A 25,493-nucleotide genomic window follows, 5' to 3' on the forward strand; every position below is an offset into this window, starting at 1 on the left:
CTGTACAGCCTCAGGAAGGCATAAAATGTAATCAGAGACCCCTCCCACCTGCATCACCCTCGTGAACTTCTGCCGTCAGGCAGATGTTACAGAGCTTTGAACACAAAGATTAACAGTCTCGATGCAAAGGCCACTTATGCACTAAACTCAGGACACAATTTTATGCACTTTAAAGATTGCATTTTCAATTTTGTTGTTCTCATACATTGACAGGACATTCTGATTCTGATTCTGATGGTATGTGCACCTTCTCCTCTTTACAGGACATCTATTGCATTGATAGTCTCTGTTAAGTATATTTTCACTGCTCTGCTGCTTGAAGTTACATCCTTAAAATGACAAACAGAGCTGTCATCTGACTGCAATGTGACTTGCATGAATTTGCATGGATTTGTGATGAAAGCAGTCAGGATGTGTGGGCAGGGTCTGCAGAGTATAAACACCGGGTGCACGTCCTGACTGCTGCATGGCAGGGCTTTAATGTACTGTGCACTCGTTCATATTTCAGCCTGTTTGCTCACCCTGTGGCGAGACGACTCAACATTTTCTCCTGTTATCAGACAACACTGATCAGTACAAACCATGGCAGTCAATAAATCCAAAGTAGCTATTGGATTTATTGTGGCAGGGGTTCTGATGCTGTCTTTTGGACTGATGTTTGTGATTGTGGGTCCAGCTGTAATGAAAGACCAAATAACAAAGGTAAGTTACACTGTAAACAATTTGCTGCTATTTTACAGGCTGTCTGTGCTTTGTCAAAATGCAGATAATTTCCATTAAAAACACAGAAAAAAAATCAATTTACATGTTGACTTTAAAACAACAGACCAAAGCCATACTAAAAGCTCATGTGAAGGATTTGGATTTACTAATTATTAATTTGTTCTGTGTGTCATCATAGAGTTACACTGTTTTACTATACATAAGTCAGCTAAAAACATAATTATTTTAAAGATCATTGCCATTATTTTCACAATTTTTGCAATTTTTGAATGTTACAGTATTCCATGTTTATTTTTATTGTATTTTTTTTGGCGCTCTTGCTGCCAGATTTTCACTTTTTTTCAGATTTATTTGTGCAATGTGATCTTAACGGAGATAATGATCGATTCCAGTTATTTTCTATTACATTCTAGCATACCAATTATTAAAGGAGTTAGGTAGGTATTTTACCTTGACATACAAACAAGTAATTTTCTACTGAATAAACATCTTCAGAAGAAATGGTGAGCATTCAGGAAGACTGCTTAGATTGGCATGTTTATCAATCATCTCATTGTCAGTATAGTGGTTCAACAGCTTGTTGTTATTTGAAAATAACACTGACTGCCAAATCATGAGTCCAGGAAAAGCACTAAAGGCGAACAGATATCACCATGAAACCAGTTGATTGTTTCAAGTAAGATATTAAAAATCTCAAAATCGGCTAGTGTACATTTGAAAATCTGTGCATCTGAGTGGGAATTACACTTTTAATAATCTTCAGCACACTAGAATTAGATTTTTTTTAAAAAAAAAATCGTACAATTTTGTGTGAGATACACAACTGTTCACTCTTGTGGTAAAACACTGTATGTCAGTATGGTGGAAATGTTAGCTAAGGACATTGAAACCATGAAACCTAATGAAATGAAAGACCCTTTAAGCTAAGACATCACGAGAAGCTTCTGCAATTGATTACTTACCTTAAAAGAATGTTTTTTTTTTTTTAATTTTAAGTTTCATGAAATTCAATGTTAAATATGCGTGGAAGGTATTACATTGCTAAAAATGTGCAAATTTGTAAAAATGAACAACAGACAAAGGAAAAAAACAAAAACAAAACAACTACAAAAAAACACCTAAAAGAACATTTCTTTTTCACTTTAAGCAAGATACGCAACTGCAGTGACAAAACCCATAATATAATTTTTAAGAAAAATATTAAAAAGATCAGAGACCAAGAAGAAGGTTTCCTGGAATTTAATATTTAAATATGCAAATAAGGTACTATCTTGTTGAAAATGCACAAATGTGCAGTAAAATTTTAAATATTAGCTAAAAGATTTCACAAAGAAACTTCCATGGTTGACTGCTTACATTACTAAAATAATTTTATTGAAAGTCTTATGCACTTTACTGTTTGAATAGACAAGAAAGGTATTACCTTGATTTAAAAAAAAATTGCAAATTTTTAAAACTGGACAGTAGACAAAGTAATATAAAACACCAAAATGAACATTTTAATTTCCACTTTGAGCAAAATACAAAACTGTAGTGGAAAAATATACAATTTTTAAGGAGATTATTTCTAAGATCAGATTATTCCAGAATTACTGAAATGTAATGTTCAAATACACAAATACATTACTATCTTGTTAAAAAAAAACTTGGATAAATGTCCATTAGACGTTAAAAACAGAAAAAAAAAAGCAAGCTTCCTAGCGTATATTTTCCTTTCCACTAGTCTGAAAGCTCAGTGTCCCAAATCCTCAACATTGACCACTCAAAAATCTGTGCGCCTGCTTGAGAACTACACTTCCCAGAGTACTCTGCGCAGCGGAGGCGTGACCAGCAGATTATAAATATGGCAACAGTCGCAGCTGGTCGGCAACATCGATAACTAAGATCAATATACCGGCAGGAGCACAGAGTGCAGCTCGGAGGAGACGGTTTGTTTCACGCTGACAGATTTTTGTAGTCATTTGTAGGGAGTTAGCTCAGCGTGTTTAGCCGTACAGCTAACAGGAGAGGACACAAACAAAAACAAACAGACACTGACTCAGCTGTCAATATGACTATTGATAAATCCAAAGTGGCCGTCGGCTTCGTAGTGGCAGGTGTCCTCACCGTCTTCTTCGGTACAGTTCTTGCTTTTGTGGGACCTTTAATCATCGACGACCAGATAGTGAAGGTAAGCAGCGATGTTTAGCATGTTTAAAACTAGCTTTCTGTGCTGAGTCAACGAAGTTCAGCCTTTTGTCGCAGCTGAGCACAATATGAAATTATAACGAGCGAGTGCAGCGAAATTAGCTACTGATAGCTCCTTCAATTAGCTGCTAATCGGTACTTAAAGTAGCAATAGGTTTTCCGAAAACTACTTTTAACAAGTAAAAATTAAAAGTACAAATATGAAAATAAACCTGGGAAGAACATTCAGAACTATTTGAAATGTGAAGAATTTCTATCCTTAGGGCAATTTAGGTCTGAAATTACAGGTCGAGCTTTTATATACCTGGGGCACACTCCAGTGCCAGATAGTGTTCAGGGAAAATGTGATGTTATTTGACTTCTGAATGTATTTATATAGTACAATATTTATTCAAAAACCAGTACAGGTTGTAGTTCTTTACAGTACACAGATATAACAAGAAAAAAACACAATATTCTGAGGTAATCCTTCATTCAGACCTAAAGTTAGACTTTGTTCTATATTGTAAATCTAAAAATATATATTGTTTCTAGGGCAGCAACAGTCATTTTACAGAACAACCGTTTGATATCTCACTGGAAACAAATGCAAAATGCCAATAAGATAGATAATGTCCCTGACATCAAATTGCCATCTTGATAAATGAGGTACGAACAAGCAAACTGTCCATATCTTTGATTCTCACTGCACGTGGAGGCTGCTTTCTCCACTGCCTGATACAAGAATTTTAAGAAAATGGCAAACTGAGCTTGCAGTTGGTGTTTTATCTTGTTCATACAGACTGCAAAAATCAGAAAAAAATGTGAAAAATTAAGCTCAAAGTGATACGTTCTTCAATGAATATCTGGCATTTTGGCTAGTAGTCCAAAGTCAACATTACTGAGAATAAATTTAAATTATTCAAACATTTGATATGAAAAACATAAATTTCTCACATTTGAGAATCTAGAATAATTAAAGATTTGGAAATTTTCCATGAAAATTGAGGAAATCTTTTAGTTAGTTTTTATTTAATTGATTGACCAAAAAAAAAAAAAAAACCAAACAAACAAAAAAGAAACAAGGAGCAATTCAGTACAATACAAAAACAAAAATTTTAAAACTTCTGAATGAAAGGAGCAGAAAGAAGAATAAACTTATGTAATCTGTCGACTAACGCCTTCAACAGTATTTACAAAGCTCTTCGTATGTTTTGTATGAAACAACTGTAACTGAAACAGTCAATTAACTAAAACAATACTGAGTAAAAGTATTATATTCATCTCTAAAATCTAGTTTAAATAGAAAATAGCATGAAAACAACAGACTGCAGTTCATATATTTAACATTTATGATAATTAATACAATATTTTTGCATTTTGTACTGTTGATCAAGCTATTATTTGGTGAAATTGTACGCTAAGAACATTCATAGAAAAAGAAATGTGCATATGAATTGATCGTGAATAAGTTTTGTCTTTTCTTTTGTCTTTTTCATGTCAGAACACAATGATCGACCCAAAGAATGAGATGTCCTACACCATGTGGAAGGACATCCCTGTGCCGTTCTACATGTCTGTCTACTTCTTCAACGTCCTCAACCCAAAAGAGATCCTAAAGGGAGAGAAGCCCATGGTGGAACAGAAAGGACCTTATGTGTACAGGTACGTTTTGTACCCTCCCTGAGAACTTAACTAGAATCACCTGCAGTCACACATTTCTGCTGAACTATATTTCAGGACATTTTGTCCTGTAAACTGCCACTATGTTGCAAAAATGCATTTTGAGGTGATTGTTTAGTTGAAAAAAATTCAGATATTTAGTAATTCTGAAGGCCATCGGTTTTACTGGAACCAGTCAACCATGAGCATCTGACTCGGTAAAGTAAAACTGTGTCTATAGGTAAACTGGACTCCCTCTCTGGAACATAAATACAATATGTAGGTCATTCACATAAAACTGTCTTTACGTAAAGTGGACCCGCTCTCTGGAACATGTATACAATATATAGGTCACATAAAACTGTGGCTTTATGTAATCTTGGCTCCCTGTCTGGAATGCATTGTGTACCATATGTAGTTCATTCGAGTAGCCCCAGCTGTTGCGTAACATGAGGGATACCTCCTGACCTACATTTGAGGAATAATGTACATCACAAAAAGTTCTAGCAGGAGAACAATTGCATAACTCTGATTTTTACACATCTGTTTCTTCAGAGACTGCCAGTTCACTGTTGCAGAGTCATTTAAAGCCAAATTGCAGAGTAAGCAATAAAGATCATATCATATTTTGAAACTGAATAGCTTCAAAATGTTGGAACTCAGTGTTTGAATGCTTGAAGTGTAAACAACAAGTTTTACAAGTTTGAAGGTATGTGTTAAAGATTTGTATGTATTGTTTTAATCAGTTGATTAGAAAAATCTAATCTCTACAGACATGATTCTGTATTGTTTTCACCTTTTTGCAGAGGAAAGAAAGAATAAAGAGTAAGAGTGTGGTCTTATTTATGGTTGCAGACATGTAGACTATAAAAGATGGCTACTTTTGACTTGCATTAAAAAAAAAAACTGCCAATGAAAAGAAAACCAATCAACAATATGTAAAGACATTCTTAAAAGTACAGAACAATTAAGGATTTCAAAGTAATGTATAAAATGAATCAAAGTACAGACAATGTTTTACCAGAATATGTAGAATACAGGAAACTGGCACATTTGTTCAAAGCAGTGAAAAGCAAAAAGCTAGACAGAGATACAAACTCCTACTGCGAGCTCTCAATATGGTAAATAATTTCAAAGTGGCTGTTGGATTCATAGTGGCAAATACAACTCGATGACTAATCAATTTCCAAAGCTGTTGTCGTTAGCACATCACAAAGATTGCAATTTAGCGTAGACGTCCCTTTTTAAGCTGTGGTGTCAGTGGTTTTACAGATTCATGTCGTCCTTCTTGTGTGACAGTAACTGCGTTTCCATTTAATTGTCAGGTAAACGTAAAAGCAGACTTTTGAAATGTTGCCAGAAAATGAAAATAAAACATGAACAGCTTTGGCTTGAATAGTGTGCAGTTGTCACAAGGCTCTATAGGCTACATCGGTAGCCAGAATTGGTTTGCAATCTGTATCGAATAAGATTTGTTGGACAGGGCATCCCTGTTGCTTCATTTATAATAGTATATTGTAGCACATTTAACTTTCATCAAAAAAATTCAAAAATATTTTAATAGTGCTAATATCACTCTAAGAAGGTAATAAAGAACAGCACAAAGCTCAAATACACAGTTTAACTTATATATTTTGTCCTGCAACCTGCAAATGTGTTGCTTGGCAGATGGCTGTAAAATAATATTTTTACTGATTTAAATACATGAACAGTTCACTTTCCTTCCATATGGTGTAGGACATCTCACTGTCTGTCCAAGGTTTTACAAGATTGAAAATTAAGTTCTCAAGGCTTGCAATTAGTTTCAATAGGAAAGATTGTTTCCTAATGGAACATAATGTTTAAAATTTCAAATAGTTTCTTTTCCAGGTTTGAAATCTTGTAAATGTTGATCTGCAAATTTGTGCACGTTTGTCAAGGAAAATGGTTTTGATGTGGCCAATCTTGATTTTGAAAGCCGAGTACATAGTTACACTCTTAGTACAGACTGTTCTCAGTTTAAAATGGCCACTTTTCAGACATCTGCTGACACAGCTGCAATTCAAAGTGATTTCTGGCAACCTCGTGGGGGGTGGCGCCAGGATACCGGAGGTGGGGGCGTATGCTCTCTGCTGATGTACTGTCCAATCACTTGTTGTGTTTACCGGTTAGCTGCAGTGATGGACATGCGCAGGATGCACCATCACCATCTGGCTGCCATTAGCTGTTTCTGCAGCATGAATGTATGTCAAGCTAAATGATATATATGTTAACAATGTTACGCCAACCTTAAAGATCACGTCCACAACTAGAGAGATTGCTCATGTGTCAATAAAATGAACCTCAAACAGGCAGAGCTTATCCAAAATCAGCATCTGATTAAGAGGTTGGGTTGACACATTTCTTCCTCTTTCAGAAAACGATGCCAGAAAGACAACATCACATTTCACCCCAACAACACCGTGTCCTACAGAGAATACAGAAAGTACTTCTTCGAGCCCACCATGTCTAAAGGGAACGAGTCCGATGTTGTGACCATTCCAAACATGTTGGTGCTGGTAAGAAGTTGTTCCTACCTCCTCAATATGCATGTATTGTTTAGATCAGGTCTTTCTTCAGTCATCTGCTTCTGTGCTTTTAGGGCGCAGCGGTGATGATGGAAAACCTGCCGTTCGCACTGCGTTTGATGATCAGCGCCTCTTTCAAGACGTTTAACGAGGGGCCCTTCCTGACCAAGACGGTGGGGGAGCTGATGTGGGGTTACGACAGTGGTCTGGTTGATTTCCTCAATACATACCTGCCCGGCATGCTGCCGTCATCGGGAAAGTTTGGCCTCTTTGCAGAGGTGAGTAGTAGAAATGCTTCATGATTTTGGGGTTCAGGTTTATGGTTTTCACGTCTGAGAGGACAGCATGGAGACGACATGCCTGCATGCATGCATGCTAAAGTAATGAATTTGTTTTTTCTTGATTTTATGGCACAAAATGAAAATGATTGGCTTGGGCGTTCTTTGGGCCAGTTCTTCACCAGGGGAAACTGGAGACTTTAGAGCAGCATGGTGCCCACCTTTACCATCCACAAAGGTGCAAAATCAGACAGGATTTGACCTTTTTTGGAGTTGATTTCCTATTGGCTACAGCTTAAAGACCCTCATTAACCTCTGTAGTGCTTGCAGTGTCTTGTGGCAAATATTGAGCCAGGTTGTGTTTTGCTATTAGAAGGCTCATCATTACGTAGACATGTTAGTATCTACTTCACAATGTCGGACACATTCTGTTTAATGATGTTTAGGTTCAGCAAGCATGGCAATAATCATATGTGGGTGTGGCTGGTGAAACTGAACCCAACTGACAAATTAATTGGATCATTTGATAGATTGGTAGCTCAGGCGGCAATTGCTTTTTCACATAGGGCAAAGTAGGCTGGATAGCATTTTTCTTTCAATAAATGAAATCATGATTGAAAGTACTTGTACACGGCACTGAATGTTGCTATCTTCGCAGCACAATCATGGATATTAACATATCAAACATTGACCTGGTTTGCCTTCTCTTCAAGTAGGCTACTGTGAACAAGCACCTCAGTGACTAAAATTATGGCATCATTTCAGTTAGGCACTAAACGCTCATCTTTCCCATTTTTGAAGATATATGCTATCCTATTGTAATGGTTTTAATTCCAGTCTCTCAAATCTGGAACTTTGCTGCTGTGTTTTGTTTTTTTTTTTTTAATTTTTTTTCTACATAAAGTAACATTTAAATAAGTTACCTTTTGTTCTGTGTGACTGGCTTTTTTGCTTGTTCAGTCAGGAAATTCTAAACAAATGCAGATAAAGTATGATATTGTCTTTGGTTAGTTCAACAACTCCAACACTGGTCTGTTCACCATCTTCACTGGAAAAGACGACATCAGGAATGTGCACAAAGTCGACTCCTGGAACGGCCTGACGGAGGTGAGACACTGACATGACATCTGAGGCTGTTTTATGTTTGTTTTTCACCAAAGTCTGACTGTCTTCTCTTTGTTACCAGCTAAACTACTGGAGGACTCCGCAGTGCAACATGATCAATGGAACAGCTGGGCAGATGTGGCCTCCTTTCATGACAAAAGAGAGCACGTTGCCTTTCTACAGCCCTGATGCCTGCAGGTAAAAATGCTTTTTTCCATTTTTTCTTTTTTCAGATTTTATTCTCAACCAGGTTCTGCATACTTACAAACCTTCCTTTTGCAGATCTATGGAACTGGTTTACCAGCGTCCAGGAGAGATGCATGGTATCCCTCTATATCGATATGTTGCACCCAAAACGCTGTTTGCCAATGGCACAGATTACACTCCCAATGAAGGCTTCTGCCCATGCAGACAGTCTGGCCTGCTGAACGTTAGCAGCTGCCGCCACAGTGAGTATATATGCAAACACTGTCTCACAAACATTACAAATGTTTGCTTTGTAGTACAGGATTGTTGTCTGTGAATGTAGAATAATCAGCCAGAAACTGTAAAAACAGAAAGAATTTAAAGATTTTCGACTTTTCGAAGGACCTTGTACATAGGATACGATGAGATAAGATAGAACTGTATTAATTTTGAATTAAATTCTTGTGCCAGATATTGTTCAAAAGAAATGACAATAACATGATACATTAGTAAAAGTTTAAATAAAGCCATGCGAAAATAAGACGAGAACAGAAAATCAAAAAGCGTTACTGTGATGATACTGAAGTAGTAATATTGTAAGCAATACTGCACATAATATTGAAATATTGCAGTTGGAATATAATTAATATCCTGTGTGACGCATGGTTGAGTCAGGAAAAATGACCAAAAGTCAGCTTAAAATCATGAAATTTCGTCAAAATCACTTCATTCTACATGTCTCACTGAAAAATTCACCAAAAATATAAAATTTGCACCAGATTCTGCAAAAAGTACAAAATCCTGCACTCGTTGGCACAACTGAGATGCCATGGTTCATTCAGCTGTGACAAACAGTCAAAAATGTAGGGAGTTTTCAGCTGAACTGCAGGCTGTGTTTCCACAGAGCAGAGAGGAGATGACAAGAGAAACTGAGAGGAAAATAAAACATACTGGATCAATAAAAGAAATGAGGCATGGCTCAGAAACGGTACACAGAGGAGCAAGTTGTTGGAAGGTACATTCAGCGTGGTGAAGCATGTTTCTAGAGTTGATGTACCGAGGAGAGCGAAAAAAATTGTACATATTGATTCTATCTACATGATGCCATATTGAAAAGGAGCAAAAGAAATAAATCACCAAGAAACTGCCTGGAGTTCAGAGGGTTTTGAGGTAGCATTAAGTGTATGTGTCCTACAATGTGACCTATTTCTACTCTCAAAATAGAGGGTAAATTGGTGAGATGTTTTCTCTGTTTAACAAGGAAAACATCTTGTGCTCAAATGTGTTTATCAAAATATTGTTTTGTTAATTGTTTCTGAGATAAATATGGCAGATTATTTGCAATACTGATTTTGGATGAGACCAACCACACTCATGATTTTTTTTTTAATGCAGAATTCAAACTTCTCTTTGAAAGTGGACAACAATGCAATGTTTGATCATAAAGACGTTAATATTTAAAATTCAGTATATTTTTAATAAGAACTAAGAAGAAAATTAATGTCTGCTCAACTGTAAAATTGAGAAAATCTGCGAGCCCACATGGAGTAAAAATTGAATGGGTCCTGCTTAGGTATCAGAGGGTTAAATTTAACTTGTATGTTTTTTTTCTGTGTACGTAAATAATATTCAGAGAATTTAAGAATTTCAACAATCCAGAAAATCCCCACTAAAGCAAGAAAAGCACTTAGAGAGCGCAGTACTCCTCCAAGGCTGCTCAGTCGTATCATTTCTGACTGATGAAATCTTTAATAAAAAATTACCTTACGGTGAGCACAGGCGTGTGTTATGCGTGTCTACGTTATGTACGAATATCGAATCGTGTGATCTAAATATGTCACAGACAGCAGGAATTGATGGGACTCAGAAACACCCCCACAATTTAATCAATTGTTCCTTGTATCATTTCCAACGGTTAAGTCCACAGCGATGGAATTGTAGTAGGATCACAATCATGCGATTGTCAGCAGGCAGCTGACATAGTGTTCACTTGTAGTCATAGTTACATTGACGCCATGCTTCTATCTGGCAATGGTACAGAAATCTTTAACAAATCCGTGGATCCATACTAGAAGTCACATCACTGCCAACATCTAATCACTTGGTCCTTGTGTCATTTCTGACCTTCCCTGAAAATTTCTTCCAAATCCGTTAATCCGTTCTTGAGCAATGTTGCTAACAACCAGACAGACAAATGTATGCTGATCGTCATAGAACTCCGCCGCATTCCTAGAAGTAATGAAGCAAAGGTTAGGGAAACCTATTTGCTTAGCATCGCGATCCTCTATGTCGGCTATGTAATTTAAATTAAACTGATTAGATCAGCACCATGCATGCAAGTACCTGGAATCCTTATCAGTGCTTACACTATGTACATATACAACAGAAAAGAGCAAAGTTTATTTGAATAGAACAATACTTTCAAAATAAGAGTACAAAATACCAACAATAAAAACAATAAAAGTAGCAAATATAAACAATAATAAAAAGCAAGCAGGTATAAAAAAAAAATTACATGCATATATAGTAGATGATACTAGAAGAAGGCTGGGGTAAAGAAATATGTTTTTAAGTGCATTTTACAAATTTCAGCAGAGCCGGCCTCTCTGATATCTTTGGGTAGGCTGTTCCATAGCTTGGGAGCAGAGCTGAAAAAGCTGCATCTCCATTTTTTTTTTGTTGTTGTTGCTGTGATTTTTAGTCAGCAGCAAGCTTAGAGATCATCTGAGAGCTTGTGATGGGACAGAAGGCAGCAGGGATTCTATAGTAAGAGTGACTGTGAGATGATCTTACTTGAAGCCAACACTCCTAGGTGTCAGTTTTGGATTTACATAAATTCTGGTTTAGACGCCTGAGATTTTGAAGAGTCTTTGAGGTTCAACTGATTAACTTCACCATTCTTTGTCCATTTCAGACTCTCCAGTCTTCATCTCTCATCCTCACTTCTTTAATGCTGATCCTGTGCTGCTGGACTACGTGCATGGCCTTCATCCCAACGAGGAGGAACACGGCCTCTTCATAGACATCCACCCAGTAAGAACACACACTGACACACTCAGTCTTAAACAGCCCACATTCTGCTTTTTGGTTCCTCTTTTTCTTCAGTGTGTTATATAGCCTCCTTTTGTGCATGCAAAAGTGTTGGAAACTCAGGAAGTCCAGGAGTCAATGCAAAAACAGATTTGGCTGAGTTTTTTTTTTTTTTTTACAGAGCTCAGAGGTGTAAATCCTGGACAAAATAATTCAAATTAAAACTGCAGAATTCTGACCCACCCCTTTGTACTTCAAGGGCCTCTAACTCTGAAAGTATTCATAGGTTGATTACCATCAAGCTATGAAGTACAAAGGGGTGGGTCAGAATTCTGCAGTTTTAATTTGAATTATTTTAGATTTTGCATGATTTCGTTAAATATAATAGAGTTATTGTACCTAAAAAAAAAACTGCCGATCTGAGGTAGTCAGGTAGGAGGGACTGATTGATGTTTCATGGAGTTTTCCCATTGCTTTGGCTCAGACAGAGTGCAAAACTCTAATGGAAAGAGACTTAAAAAAAAACATTCTATCCTTATGTACAAAGTGCAAAACACTAAATCACATGTTCAGTCCTTCAGCCTGTGTTCATATTGGCACAATATGTTTTACTAAAGACGCAGTTCACTGAGTTAATGCAACATGGACTTGAAAAAAAATTTTTTAATTGACTTTTTGGTTCCTCCTTCCCTTCAGTGTTTTCTATAGCTGCTATTTTATGAAGGTATAAGGTGTGCAATCTTACAAAACCCAAAGTCACACCACAGAAAACTCTGCTTGTTTATGTCACTATGTAGAAAGTCGCCTTCCCAGCACCTAGTTTAGCCTTTCAACATAGAATGAGCATTTTCCTCACAGCCCTTGTTGCGAGAGTTATATCCATGGACTTGAAGATGTGGGGTTACTAACCAACGTTACCTGCCTTTTGACAGACCATCTGACCAATAAGAACTGACAGGACTTTTCAGGAGGGGTCTATAAAGAGAAGGGAAGAAGAATAGTGTGGTTTTTTAAGCAGTAAAGCATGTCAAATGCAAATAACATGGGCCCTTTAAAAGGAACAGTCCTTGAGGCCTGGCCTTATTATGAGCAGAGGTGGACTGATTGCATATCACAGACCTTTATCATGTGTCACATGGTCAAGTGCAATTTTTTTTTGTGCAGATAGAAAAACATGTTGGGGTCCTGCTGATCAGGCCTAACAACAGCAAGGTCTTTGGTGAAGAGTGGGTGAAGGGTGGACAGTTTTACTGCTTAAATTGAGTCCACGTGTAGGGTTAGGGTTACCTAAAGATTGCTGAGCTATATTCCATGTGCACAGTCAACGAGTTCATTTGATGTGTTGATGTACTGTTAAACTTGTACAAGTATCATAAAGATGAAGTTGCGATGATAAAGTAGGTAAACTGAAGGGATGTGGTATGACATTTGTTTTTATTCCTAGAAAAATCCCTGATGATATCTGCTTTTATAGCAGTACAGTAACGCACTGGCCAATGTGTACTGATAAATGCACAATAATAGTTGGTTTTCTGATAAGTTTGATAACGCTGCCATGGTTTAGCTTGTTTTAAATTCCTTATGCAATTATACTTGTGTAAATGTCACCTACAGTGTCTTTGACTGTAATCTGCATCTTGATAAGGTAATTGGAAATTGGGCTATATCTCCATAGTTGTTGTTTATGAGATAAGGGATTGTTAAAAAATTTCTATGGCTCCAATAAACAGATTCAATAAGGAAAGGGTTTTCCAATGAGTATCAAGTTAATAATTAAGTGAACTAAGCATTTATGAATTTTATTGCACATGGTGAACGACCAACCCGAACTGGTATGTGACAACTGTGCAACAACTGAGATGATTATAAGTTGCTGTGTTTATGTGCTAGAAAAGACAACTAGACAACTTATTCTATTTAAAGAAAAGAAAAAGTCAAAATGATAAAGCCACATACATACCTTTCAACCGGCTGGACTTCTTTTTCACATCATCCCTCACAAATTATGTCAGTTAAATTTTTCCGGGCAAACGTCACTGTTTTACATTTTTAGAGGAGTAAATGAAAAAAAATATATGACAATAACATTATTGATCAATATTTTGCGAAACAAACATGGTAATCTTTGTTTCAGCCTCTCATTCACACAAACTGTTTTAAATCACTGAAACTGAGATTTTTTCCTTCTGAAGTTTAGATTCTCAAAAACTTGTGGACATGTCAAACAGAGTTAGTTTAGAGGAAGATGGTTTGTTAACTTGGACATCTGATTTTGATTTTGTTTTATTGAAGATATATATATATATATATATATATATATATATATATATATATATATATATATATATATATATATATATATATATATATATATATATTTGTGCTATTAGCTGTTGCTGAACTGTCTTAAATTTAGTTCAGAGTTTACTTACAGTAATTGCTGTTTGGGACCTAAAACAAGGTTGTGTAAAAATATTAAGGGTATTTCACACACAAGAACTGCTACACAACACAGTCCACATCACCCTTTTGTCATATCGAAATCGATAAAAATTGGAGCCTTGACTTGCCACATGTCAAATTCCACTGATGTTGGAAGCCTCAAAAGTTGGTAAAATGTTGACCAAAGACAATTTTTAGTGCAAAAATAGACACATCCTTATATATAAATTTACAGGAACTTTCTGGGGCCCCAATGCCACCATTGTTTCAAAATTTTGCACATTTTTTCTATTTTCAAGGACCAGTATTTTAAAATTTGGCCTTTGCTTTAAATTTAATTATTTGGGGTTTTTTTGAAGCAATTTTGTCTATGTCCTTTTAGAGAGACTGAACCCTTAAAATGTCTTCCCATATTAGATTTTATTTAGGTTGGAAGTACCAACATTCTCATTTTCATTCTCATATTCAGCCAAAAATAGTTAAGAGAACTAAACTACCAGATAATAAATAAACTCTGAACAAAATCTGAGGCAGTGTAGCAACATACACATGTGGACAAAATGTTTTTTTTACCTTCTGTTAAAAAAAAAAACCCACAATGGTCACTGAAATAACTTGAAACTGACAAAACTGACAAAAATAATTAAAAATGTACTAAAAATGAACTCATGAAAATCATACCATTGTGGTTCAACAGAACCTTTAAAAACAAACTAATGAAACTGACCTGGACAAAAATGATGATTCTGGGAAACTGTCCTTTGGACAGATGAGACAAAACTAGAGCTTTTTGGCAAGTCATGTCAGTTCTATGTTCACAGACGCAATAGTGAAGCCTACAAAGAAAAGAACACTGTACCCACTGAGGAGGCTTGCTGATGTTCTGGGGCTGCTTTGCTGCATCTGGCACAGGATGTCAGTGCCAGATGAATCTGCAGAATTCAAGGAAATCTCAAGACTATCCAGGCATTCTGGAGTGAAATGTGCCGCCCAGTGTCAGAAAGCTCGGTCTCAGTCACATGGTCATCGGTTGTCGAAAAGAATAATGACCCAAAACACAGCTAAAAGCATTCAAGAATGGCTAAGAATAAAACACTAGATTATTTTCAAGTAGTCTTCTATGAGCCCTGATCTAAATCTCATTGAACATCTGTGGAAGGAGCTGAAACATGCCGTCTGAAGAAGGAACTCTTCAAACCTGAGACAGCAGGAGTAGTTTGCTCATAAGGAGTGGACCAAAGTACCTGTTGACAGGTACAGAAGTCTCATTGAGGGTTTCAGAAATCGCTTGATTGCAGTGATTGCCTCAAAAGGTTGTGCAACAAAATACTAAGTTAAGGATACCATAATTTTTGTCCAGTACAGTTTTGTTAGTTTGTTTTTAAAAATGATTCTGTTGAACCACATTTCAAAAGCAATGTCTGATAGTTTGTAGTTAGTTTTCAGCAAATTTTTATTACTTTTTACTTTTGTCAGTTTCAATATATTTCAGTGACCATTATGGATTTTTCTTTTTTCTTTCAGTTTATGGTAAAACATTTTGTCATTGGTCCCGTCTTGAAATATTACCTTTTATTTAGTTTAGTTTTTACGACAGTTGACTTAGACCATCATTGCAACTCGTCTTTCTGTTGTGAGAGGAAGGTTAGCTGACAGCTAAGGATGTTTTTTTTTCCCACTGAGACTGAGAGTGTCTGGCTACTTCTCACCAGATCTCAACCGTGCACAGCTTGTTGTTTCTTCTGCCTGAGCAGATAAAACACCTACAGGAACCATATATGAGACTGTTATTGCTCAACGTGAACGGTGAACATGTTAGTGATTAATTTAGAAGTGGCTCCTAATAAAATATTTGCAAAGCAGCTGCAACAACAATGTGGCTACTGCTGCTTTAGCAAACATTATTTTAATAGATTTTGCTGCATTTCGTGGGTAATTAACAAATAATATATAAAAAATTCAAGTTACAGTGGCAATCGCCATCATTATTGTGTTGTGAATAAAGTTGCGTGTGAAAAAACTAGGGTTAAAAAGTTTTATTTTTGTTGTGGCCAATTACAACTTGTACTTATGAAAACATAAAGTTGTACTGCTGATGTTCCATCGTTTGTTTACAAAGATTATTACAAATATCCGTTGCTTAATTATATAACAGTGTTGTACAACAAACAATGTATCCTATTAGTGTTCGAAGTGTATTAACAGCTGTGTGCCTTTATTCCCTACGGAGGCTTCTCTTCAGTAAACTCTGTATAGTCAGTAAGTGAACAATCAAATCCACAGCTTAAATCAGCTACAATGTACTGAGTAAGTTATGCTGTGTTGCATTTTACAGGGGAGTAAAGGAAAAAGTGTACATAATAATGTGATAGAATTTAATTTCAAAATATGTTTGGGTGTATCAGCATGTCATGTTCAACAACACGCACGAGTGAGGCATGGTCTACACCAGGGGTATTTAACTAAAATTCAAAGAGGTCCAGTCAGAGAAAATGTATTAAAGCAAAGGTCCGGAACATCATAAAGTCTGACTTCAATTAGTGCGATATATGATGATATAACCTAGAAGTTTTATTAGCATGTGCATGTAATCAATAACTGACCATAAATTCAAATAAATTCAGTATGGTTCAAAAACATTTTGACAACATTTATTAACAAGTAACTTTTGATATAACTGTACATCTTAAAATTAAGTGCAGAACTTGGAAAAAATAATGACTGAACAACCCAAACCAGCTTATATACATATTTAACAATACCTTAATCTCAAAAAATGTAAACAATTGAACTTTTACATTTTTTTTTTCCTGTCTTGTTACTCCCCTTATATCCCATGCTGCTTAATGGGAGAATTGACCTGCAGTTTGCCCTGCCAGTATTTTTTGAATTGTGGTCTGAATGGTGTCTCAAACACATTTGGAGCTCATTGGTCAGTCTGGAACGATACTCAGCTTTGATTATGTTCATAGTTGAGAAAGGTGCCTCCAGCTGTATGTTGAGCCAAACATGGTCAGCATGTGCAGGACTATTTCCCTCTCGGTGTCGCTTAATTCATTTCCTTTTTTGTCTGTCTCTCACCACTCAACTGTTTTCTGAACGCAGAGCTGTGATGTTTAGTAGCTGCAATGCAGAGACTTCATTGGCTGAGTAGCATCATGTGGGATGGCTGTACTCATACGTAATTGGTCTATGTGTTTCCTGAGCTAATAACTAATGCCGTAAACACTGGGAAAGCTGTGCCGGTAAAACAGAAGCTACCGGTCAAATTTAAAATCCCGTTACAATTTACTGATTACAGGTCTGGTCTGTATAAGACGGCGTCTGGGTCCAGATCCGGACCGCGGTCCGCCAGTTAGTGACCCCTGGTCTACACAAACTTTTCTCCACAGTTGGGTCTAATCATCCACAAACGCTGTTTTGGATCACTATAACTGAGATTTTTTTGAAAAGGAGTTCTGAAGTGCAGATTTTGAAAAATTTTGCCCCCGCAAAAAAAAATCAGTTGGCACATATTCTGTGTAGATATAAACCATTTCTTACAATAGGGGTGGGAAAATGGACTGCTACGTCGGCCATTAGCTACACCACTGTTCAAAAGTTTTGGCTCACTTCGAAATGTCCTTATTTTTGAAAGAGAAGCAGTTTTCTTTTCAATGAATATAAAGTTAAATAAATCTGAAATACGGTCTAGACATTGTTAATGTGGTAAAGGCCTATTTTAGATGGAAATGGCTAATTTTTAATGGAACATCTACAGAGGGGTACAGAGACCCATTTCCAGCAACCATTACTCCTGTGTTCTAATGCTGCACTGTGTTAGCTAATGGCGTTGAAAGACTAATTGATGATTAGAAAACCCTTGTGCAATTATTTTAGCACATGAATAAAAGTGAGTTTTCATGTAAAACATGAAATTGCCTGGGTGACCCCAAATATTTAAGTCCACTGTTAGTTGTTTGGGCATTTTTTTTGTGGGCAATCTTGATAGATTTATTTTGCAAATTTTGTTTGCCTCTTTAACAGTCGAATTTGGTCAATGATGGTAACTAATTAAGTAAATACAAACAGGAACTCGAATGTGTCCGTTTTGCGCAAGTTTGTGCAGAGGTGATAACACCAATCATTCGTGAACTGTGACATGATTGTGTTCGCCAGGAAGATGCCAACAGTAGTTGTGTTTCTTGTTAACTGAGGAACATGTGGCCCATGTCACGAGGCTCATCTCATTTTAGTAATTTCAGCCTCCTTGTCTCTTCCGTCCTTCATGCTGCTTGTGAACCAAAAATCATTCTTGGTGCATCATCACAAAAGTTGTCTCAATTCCTAAAATGCTTTTTTAAATTTATGCAGTACCTTTTTGTGCGCCACAACTTTTCTACTTCACTGTACGTCTCAGATTTTGTCACAGACTTTCGGTGTTTTTTGAGGGTTGCTGACACTTCAACTGTTGAAGGGCACTTGGTGGTGGGGCATCCACATCTGTCAAAACATCCACATATTTCCATTGGTCTGCTGCATCCCGGAGGGCACTTCATTTTAGTTAAGATTAAATTTTTTTTGGCCTTTATTGGACAGTTGATAAAGAATAAACCAGTGTGTTCCTACTATTTTTTTTTTCTTTATTTTGCTGAATTTAAAAATGTGTCCCCTTGTTACAAAAAGTAAGGCAGCATTTATGGAAACTATTTTTTAAAAACTGCATTCTTATACATGAAAAAGTAGTACATATTGAAATTTAGACATGAAAATCCCTTATCAACATTCAGGTATGCCTCAGTTAACATATGGCATTGGTTTTCAACATGAAGTCAGAAACTGTTTATATAACTAATAAAAGCGTTTAAAGGTGTCCTGGTGTGCCGAGAAGACATTTTTATGAATGGATGTCTTGGTTTTAAAAAGTTCAAGAAGCACTTTAGATATTCTGCACTGTATAAATAGAACAATACTGATAACAGGTGCTGTGTTGTTTAGCTTCTTCCAGGGTCCTTAGATGTAAATTGCCTGAGGGGCAATATAAAACAGTATAGAATAAGTGTATAATTATTAGGGCTCGGACCTTAACGCGTTAATTTTGATTAATCAACTATAGTGGAAAATAACGCGTTAAAATTTGTAACGCGGTTAATTTCACCCTCCTCAGTTCCCTCATTTCTGGCACACCAGTAAGTCTGATGAACACTCCAGCCCAGTAGGTGGAGTAGTAGGTAGGTAATGAACCTAATGTCTGTTTGTAGCCATGAAGAAGAAGCACAGGAAGTACTGAGTGAAGTCAGGCACTGGTGAACAGTGAAGGAAGATGAGACTGAGCAGAAAGTTTTCTTTTAAAAATCTTCCCGATGGCAGCTTGAATAAAAGCCTGATTGTGTGCAAATTGTACAACAAAGAGTTTTCTGATCACTGCGTCACTTCAAGCCGACAGTATCACCTCAATGTAAAACATGTTGCTGTTAGCACCAGAGCTAACGTTAGCTACGAGTCATGCTAACGGCTAACGGTGTAGCCATCCCATAATAGACCACTTTTCTAGACAGTGCTTGAGTTTACAGAAGGTCTTAAAATGTTGAATAAAATCGCTATAATTGCACTTAGATTTGCAGTAATCTGTGAATGTAGCAGACAGATGAAAAATGCAGATAAATAGAAATGAAACATTTTTGTGGTTTAAGTTTTAACTCCGTCGAAGCTCTGCCTCTTTGGAGGAGGAATAACCTAAACAACAAAAATATCTATTTTAATAACTTCATTATAAACTTTTTGTTTCTAAAAAAAATTACATAAATAAAAAATGATATTCCTATAAAAAGAACCATCAAAATTCCACCATTTATCTGACCCAGAAAAGATGAAAACAGAATGAGTCTCTGGATTTTCAACTTTCTGAAGCTCCTTGAACTACTTATGCTGATTTTATGTGCCATACAGTGGAAAAAACAACTAAATTCAGGCTTTAAGTCATCAAAATCACTTTTTTCCATATGTCCCATTTTCCTTTTTTTTAAAATAAATTTTAAATTCTAAACATGTGTATGTCTATTCAGTGATTCAACTGTCAACCCCAATTTTATTTGAATTGAAAAACTTCACTTACTGTGTCAAATATTGCTATTTGACAAAACTGCAATATTGCGATTAATTAATTACAAAGCCTGTAATTAGATAAATTTTTTTAATCGCATCCCACCACTAATAATTATAGAAAATATATAGACCTCTCATGTCTGCCCAGCTCTTCAGTTATTGCTGGTGTCCCACATCACCACCAGCTACATTCCTATTGTTTATCCTCTGTCACTGATTTCCGCCCAACTTCAGTTCTTATTACATTTTTATGAGAGCCATATGTCCACAGTGGAGCTCTTTAATCTGCTCTATAGACACGTGAACCAAAATCCTTTAAAAAAAAAAAAAAAAAAAAGAAAATAGAACTCTTGACTGTAACAATATGGTAGAAATGAACATTTTTCTGTAGTGAACGTTAAACTCCAAGGATTTCACAAAAGTGAGCGTTGTGCCAAAGTTTAAGCACTGGGACAAATTAGTTCAGTCATGTTCTGGAAAAGAACATTTTGTGCTCAGCTGGTGCTGATGACGTTGCTTTCTTCACAGCTAGATAGATAGATAGATACATACATAAAAACTTTATTGATCCCACAGCAGGGAAATTTACAGTCTAACAGCAGCAAATAGAACAGAATAAAAAGGAAAGCTGCACACAGGGCATCGATATAAATATTTTCTTCTTCTTGAAGAAAACAAAACAATACAGCAAAATTTTTATGAAATTGCACAGCATCATTATTTACATTTTTATTGCACAGTTTGTAGGTGGGTGAACTGAGCTACTGGGAGCAGGCTTGATTGTAAAGTCTGACTGCAGCAGGAAGGAAGGACCTGCAGTATCTCTCCTTTTGACACCACGGGTGAAGCAGTCTGTCACTGAAGGAGCTGCCCAGTGATGTTACTGTTCCCTGCAGAGGTTGGGAGGTGTCCTCCATGATAAACAAGAGCTTTGTCATCATCCTCCTGTCTCCCACCACCTCCACAGGATCAAGGGTTCAGCCCAGGACAGAGCTGGTTTTCTGTAACAGTTTGTTTAGTCTCTTCCTGTCTGCAGCTGTGATGCTGCTGCTCCAGCAGACGACTCCATACATGATGGCTGATGCCACCACGGAATCATAAAAGGTCCTCAAAAGTGCTCCCTGCACCCCAAAGGACCTCAGTTTTCTGAGCAGGTGGAGTCTGCTCTGACCTTTCTTATAAAGTGCATTGGTGTTAGTAGTCCAGTCCAGTTTCTTGTTTAAGTGAACACCCAGGTACCTGTAAGAGTCCACAACCTCAATGTCCGTTCCCTGGATGTTCACTGGTGTAGGAGAAGTGTGTCTGTTCTTACTGAAATCCACCACCAGTTCCTTGGTTTTCACCGCATTGATCTGGAGGCAGTTCAGCAGGCACCAGTCCACAAAGTCCTGGTTAAGTTCTCCGTACTCCTCCTCATCTCCGTCCGTGATGAGGCCGACGGTGGCAGAGTCATCAGAGAACTTTTAAAGATGGCAGTTTGTGGTGTGATGAGAAAAGTCTGCTGTGTAGAGGGTGAAAAGAAAGGGGGCAAGGACAGTCCCCTGTGGGGCCCCCGTACTGCAGACCACAGTGTCGGACAAGCAGTCCCCTGCCCTCACAAACTGGCCGGTTGGTCAGGTAATCCAGCAGCCACATTGTGAGGTGAGAGTCCACTCCTGTGTGCTCCAGCTTGTCCCCCAGAAGCGCAGGCTTGATGGTGTTGAAGGCACTGACTCATATTGCTTGCTTATTGTAACTTTAAAGCTGTGTCCAGGGAATACGGAGGTGACGGCTGTTTGTCTGTGTGGCTGATGGTGATTTGGCATTTTTATGAGGAAAGTAAGGTTTACTGTTACAACGGTGCTTCTGAGTAGAAAACACGGCACCATCACCATCTCACTGATGATTATGCCACTACGCAGCTCAGTGAGTGGTAGAACTCTTGCAGAACAACCACTGATAATACATTTCATATATGTAGAAATACAGTACTTTGAGTTTCTATTCAATTTCCACAACACGTATCAAATAAATTACTTGGCCTCAGGGATTTACAAAAGCATTAGGGTGATAGCAGTGATAATTGTTTGGTGGGTAAGGAAAGCTTTAAAGCAGTTGTGTGAACTGATGCCATAACGTGTCTTCAATTTTCTGATTGGTCTCAGTTTCTTCATTAGAAACGAGCAGTGACTCATCTGCAGCAACGTCATACAAACTTGTGTATGGGCAGTTTTAGTATTTAAGTACAGTAACTTGCTATACACTTTGCCATAAAATACATGTGTGTTTATTTCACACCACATATAGTTCTTGGTTCTATTATACCGTCACTGCTGCAGATTTTCTATTTCCCATTATGCATGGTCTCCCATAAACTGATGGACAGCGGAACAGGCTGTTGTGTGATGCATTTTTATGTCTCTGTCTCTTAATGCTTCGGTTAAATTTCACTTTTCTGATTTTTTTATTTTTATTTTTATTTTGTCAGTTTCCAGTTCCTGCCTCAGTATTATCTGTTTGATGTTCAATCTGGAATGAAGTCCTGTGAAGCAAACTTGCAAAGCATGACCAGCAATCACTCAACATACGGATTTCCTTCTTTTGTTTAGTCTGTGTAGGAGTTTTTAATGTTCCAGGATGATTGCCTCTTATTTAAACGGTGGAAACATCTTGTATTTTTTTATTCCTATTGTGAGATGTGTGTTGTGTGTCTTTACAGCAAACAGGTGTTCCTCTGAACGTGTCCATCCGCCTTCAGCTCAACCTGTATATGAAGAGAGTGTCAGGAATTACGTAAGGAAACCATTCCCTCAAGTATTATTGTGCAATGACATTTGTCATGTATTGTTTTTCTGATTTTCCTGCATTCAGTATAAAGAGCCACAAAATGTTTCCTGCCTTTATTACATTTGCTCTGCAGCCTTGGAGTTTGACGCTCAATGTTTGTCTTTGTAGAGAAACTGGCAAGATCTCTGAGGTGGTGATGCCCATGATCTGGTTTGAGGAGGTAGGTTGTAAATGTTGGTACCATTTTAAGTGCAGTCGTTAATGTTTCCACTCTTATATTATTGTTGTTCAGATCCTGTCGTGCATCTCTGTGTTACAGTCGCTTTGCGTCACTTTTCACAAGAATTGCAAGAGTTTTCCACATTTTAGAGAAATGGTCGTTATAAAATAATGTACAAACTTCGTTACCCTCTTCTCCATTGAACTGTAGAAAGACGTTTCACTGTGCTTAATGTATCTTCCAAAAACTTGCTCCTCTGTATACTGGTTTTGAGCCATGCTGCATTTATTTTATTTATCCAGTTATTTTTATTTTTTGCTTGGTCCCTCGTGTCATCGCTTCTCTCTCTGGAAAACTCTGAATTTTTGACTCACAGCTGAGTCAGTCACGGCTTCTCAGTAGCACAAGGGAGCCTGATCTTAAATGAGATGCTTATTTTTGAAAGAAAAGCATTTTTTTCAATGAAGAAAATGCTAAGTGAATCAAAAAGACACTCTAGACATTGTTATTGTGGTAAATGGCTATTCTAGCTGGAAACGGCAGATTTTTCATGGAATATCTCCATAGGGGTACAGAGGAACATTTCCAGCAACCATCACTCCTGTGTTCTAATGCTACATTATGTTAGCTAATGGTGTTGAAAGGCTAATTGATGATTAAAAAACCCTTGTGCAATTATGTTAACACATGAATAAAAGTGTGAGTTTTCATGGAAAACATGAAATTGCCTGGGTGACCCCAAACTTTTGAATGGCAATGTATGTCTCTCATGATTAGTTCACGGAATGTGAGAATGTTTAAAGTTTACAACTGCTTCTGTTTTTAGAGTTTCTGACTGATTAAGGCAGTCATTTTGGCTAGCTTTTTTTCTTTTAAATATCACGACTTTAAACTCACTGGCAAGTTTTGGTGTTCAGAAGATCACAGCTCTTTTGCTTTTCTCTGTCTGAGACAAATCAAGTATAAAATGAAAACTGTACTTACTTGTCCTCCTCCTCAGAGTGGGTATATCGACGGCCCCATCCTCAATACATTCCACACGAACCTGGTGATTCTACCCGCAGTGATGGAGTATATGCAGTACGGCTTCATAGCACTCGGCCTGATGACCATAATAATTGCTTCACTGGTGCATTACAAAGTGAAGGTAAAACTGCCACACATCAAACAGCATGCAGCATGTTTGCATTTTAACTGCATGTAGCATTTCACTCAGTTATGCATGTTTTCTCACAAATAGATTGGAAAAAGAGCAGGATTGACTGTGGGGAAAGTGTATGAAACACACATTTCTAAAGTCTCTAAAAGGTGCAAAGAAGGTGTATATTCTGAGATTTAAAATGAAAATCCATTACCTACAACTGCTGATATACAAAAACACAGGCAATCTGAGTGGCTATAAACCAGATTGGCATCTTTTAATCAAAAGTCTGGTGTTGTTTTATACTTTTCTGACTGACTTTTGATACTTTCTGATATCAGAACTCAAATCTTAAAGAACATCTCACAAACATGTTTTTTTTTTTATTGTTAAAAATATTGTTGCAGAGTCAGCTGTCCACTGTAGTTTTTATAAACTGTTACATTACTGAGATAGGAGAAGATACTGTAATAGATTGGGACTATTTTTAGTGGTGAATTGATCTAGTTTTTTACTGTTTTTTCGTTTCTTTTTTTGAGGTTTAACAACAAATGAAAGAAATCTAGACCTATACCTATTCATAGTAAATGTAAAGAGTAGTGGTCTTAAAATGATCATTTTCAACTCTAATGCATAGTCATTCTTGCTCCTCAACTGACATGACCTCCTTCAATCTTCACAATGAGGCCCAAATGTCAGATATTATCTACTATGCCTACATTAGCGGTCGTACAGAACAGCTGGTGCTTATCAGTGAGGACAACGTAACAAGTCTTGTGTTGTGTCATCCATATCTTACACCGCTGCCCCCTCGTAAGTCAGCAAACGTCTGACCTCTGTTCTACATCAACGTGGAGTCCTCATGTTACCTTGAAAATGTTGGAAATATGATATGAACTCCCAGCTGACATCTTTATTTCTCCTCGCTTCAATATCAAACTGCTAGTTCAAACAGGAAAAGGAAAGTAAAGCTCACTAGTGATTTGTCTTGTCACTGTCATGCCTTCATGTATGAGAGGAATTATGAAACATGTGACACCTGATGTTGTATAATACAATAAAATCCACCAGTCAAGGTTAATGAGTAATGTTGGTGTTGATGTCCCAGCCTCACCACTACGTTGGTGCCAGTCAGCGGTGCCATA

The 25,493-nt window shown here is 37.1% G+C and overlaps 1 protein-coding gene across 6 annotated transcripts in view; it reads left to right on the plus strand.

The window, feature by feature from the left end:
• The first annotated feature begins 465 nt into the window (after nt 1-465).
• The window catches only part of scarb1 (scavenger receptor class B, member 1), a 30,649-nt gene continuing 5,621 nt past the window's right edge, over nt 466-25,493 (plus strand). For 3 of the 6 annotated variants that reach the window (XM_023279003.3, XM_055004038.1, XM_023279005.3), the window contains exons 1-11: nt 2,580-2,893; nt 4,394-4,554; nt 6,947-7,088; nt 7,172-7,375; nt 8,387-8,482; nt 8,562-8,677; nt 8,762-8,928; nt 11,580-11,698; nt 22,920-22,993; nt 23,156-23,207; nt 24,208-24,354. In XM_023279003.3, coding sequence (XP_023134771.1) covers nt 2,774-2,893; nt 4,394-4,554; nt 6,947-7,088; nt 7,172-7,375; nt 8,387-8,482; nt 8,562-8,677; nt 8,762-8,928; nt 11,580-11,698; nt 22,920-22,993; nt 23,156-23,207; nt 24,208-24,354 — 1,398 coding nt within the window. In that variant the 5' untranslated portion in view covers nt 2,580-2,773. Of the gene's footprint in view, nt 703-2,578; nt 2,894-4,393; nt 4,555-6,946; nt 7,089-7,171; nt 7,376-8,386; nt 8,483-8,561; nt 8,678-8,761; nt 8,929-11,579; nt 11,699-22,919; nt 22,994-23,155; nt 23,208-24,207; nt 24,355-25,493 lie in introns of those variants that run through there. The other 3 variants (XM_055004039.1, XM_035952263.2, XM_035952264.2) reach the window with 3 other exon arrangements.

Source organism: Amphiprion ocellaris, chromosome 17 (assembly GCF_022539595.1).
Source record: "Amphiprion ocellaris isolate individual 3 ecotype Okinawa chromosome 17, ASM2253959v1, whole genome shotgun sequence".
NCBI lineage: Eukaryota > Metazoa > Chordata > Actinopteri > Pomacentridae > Amphiprion > Amphiprion ocellaris.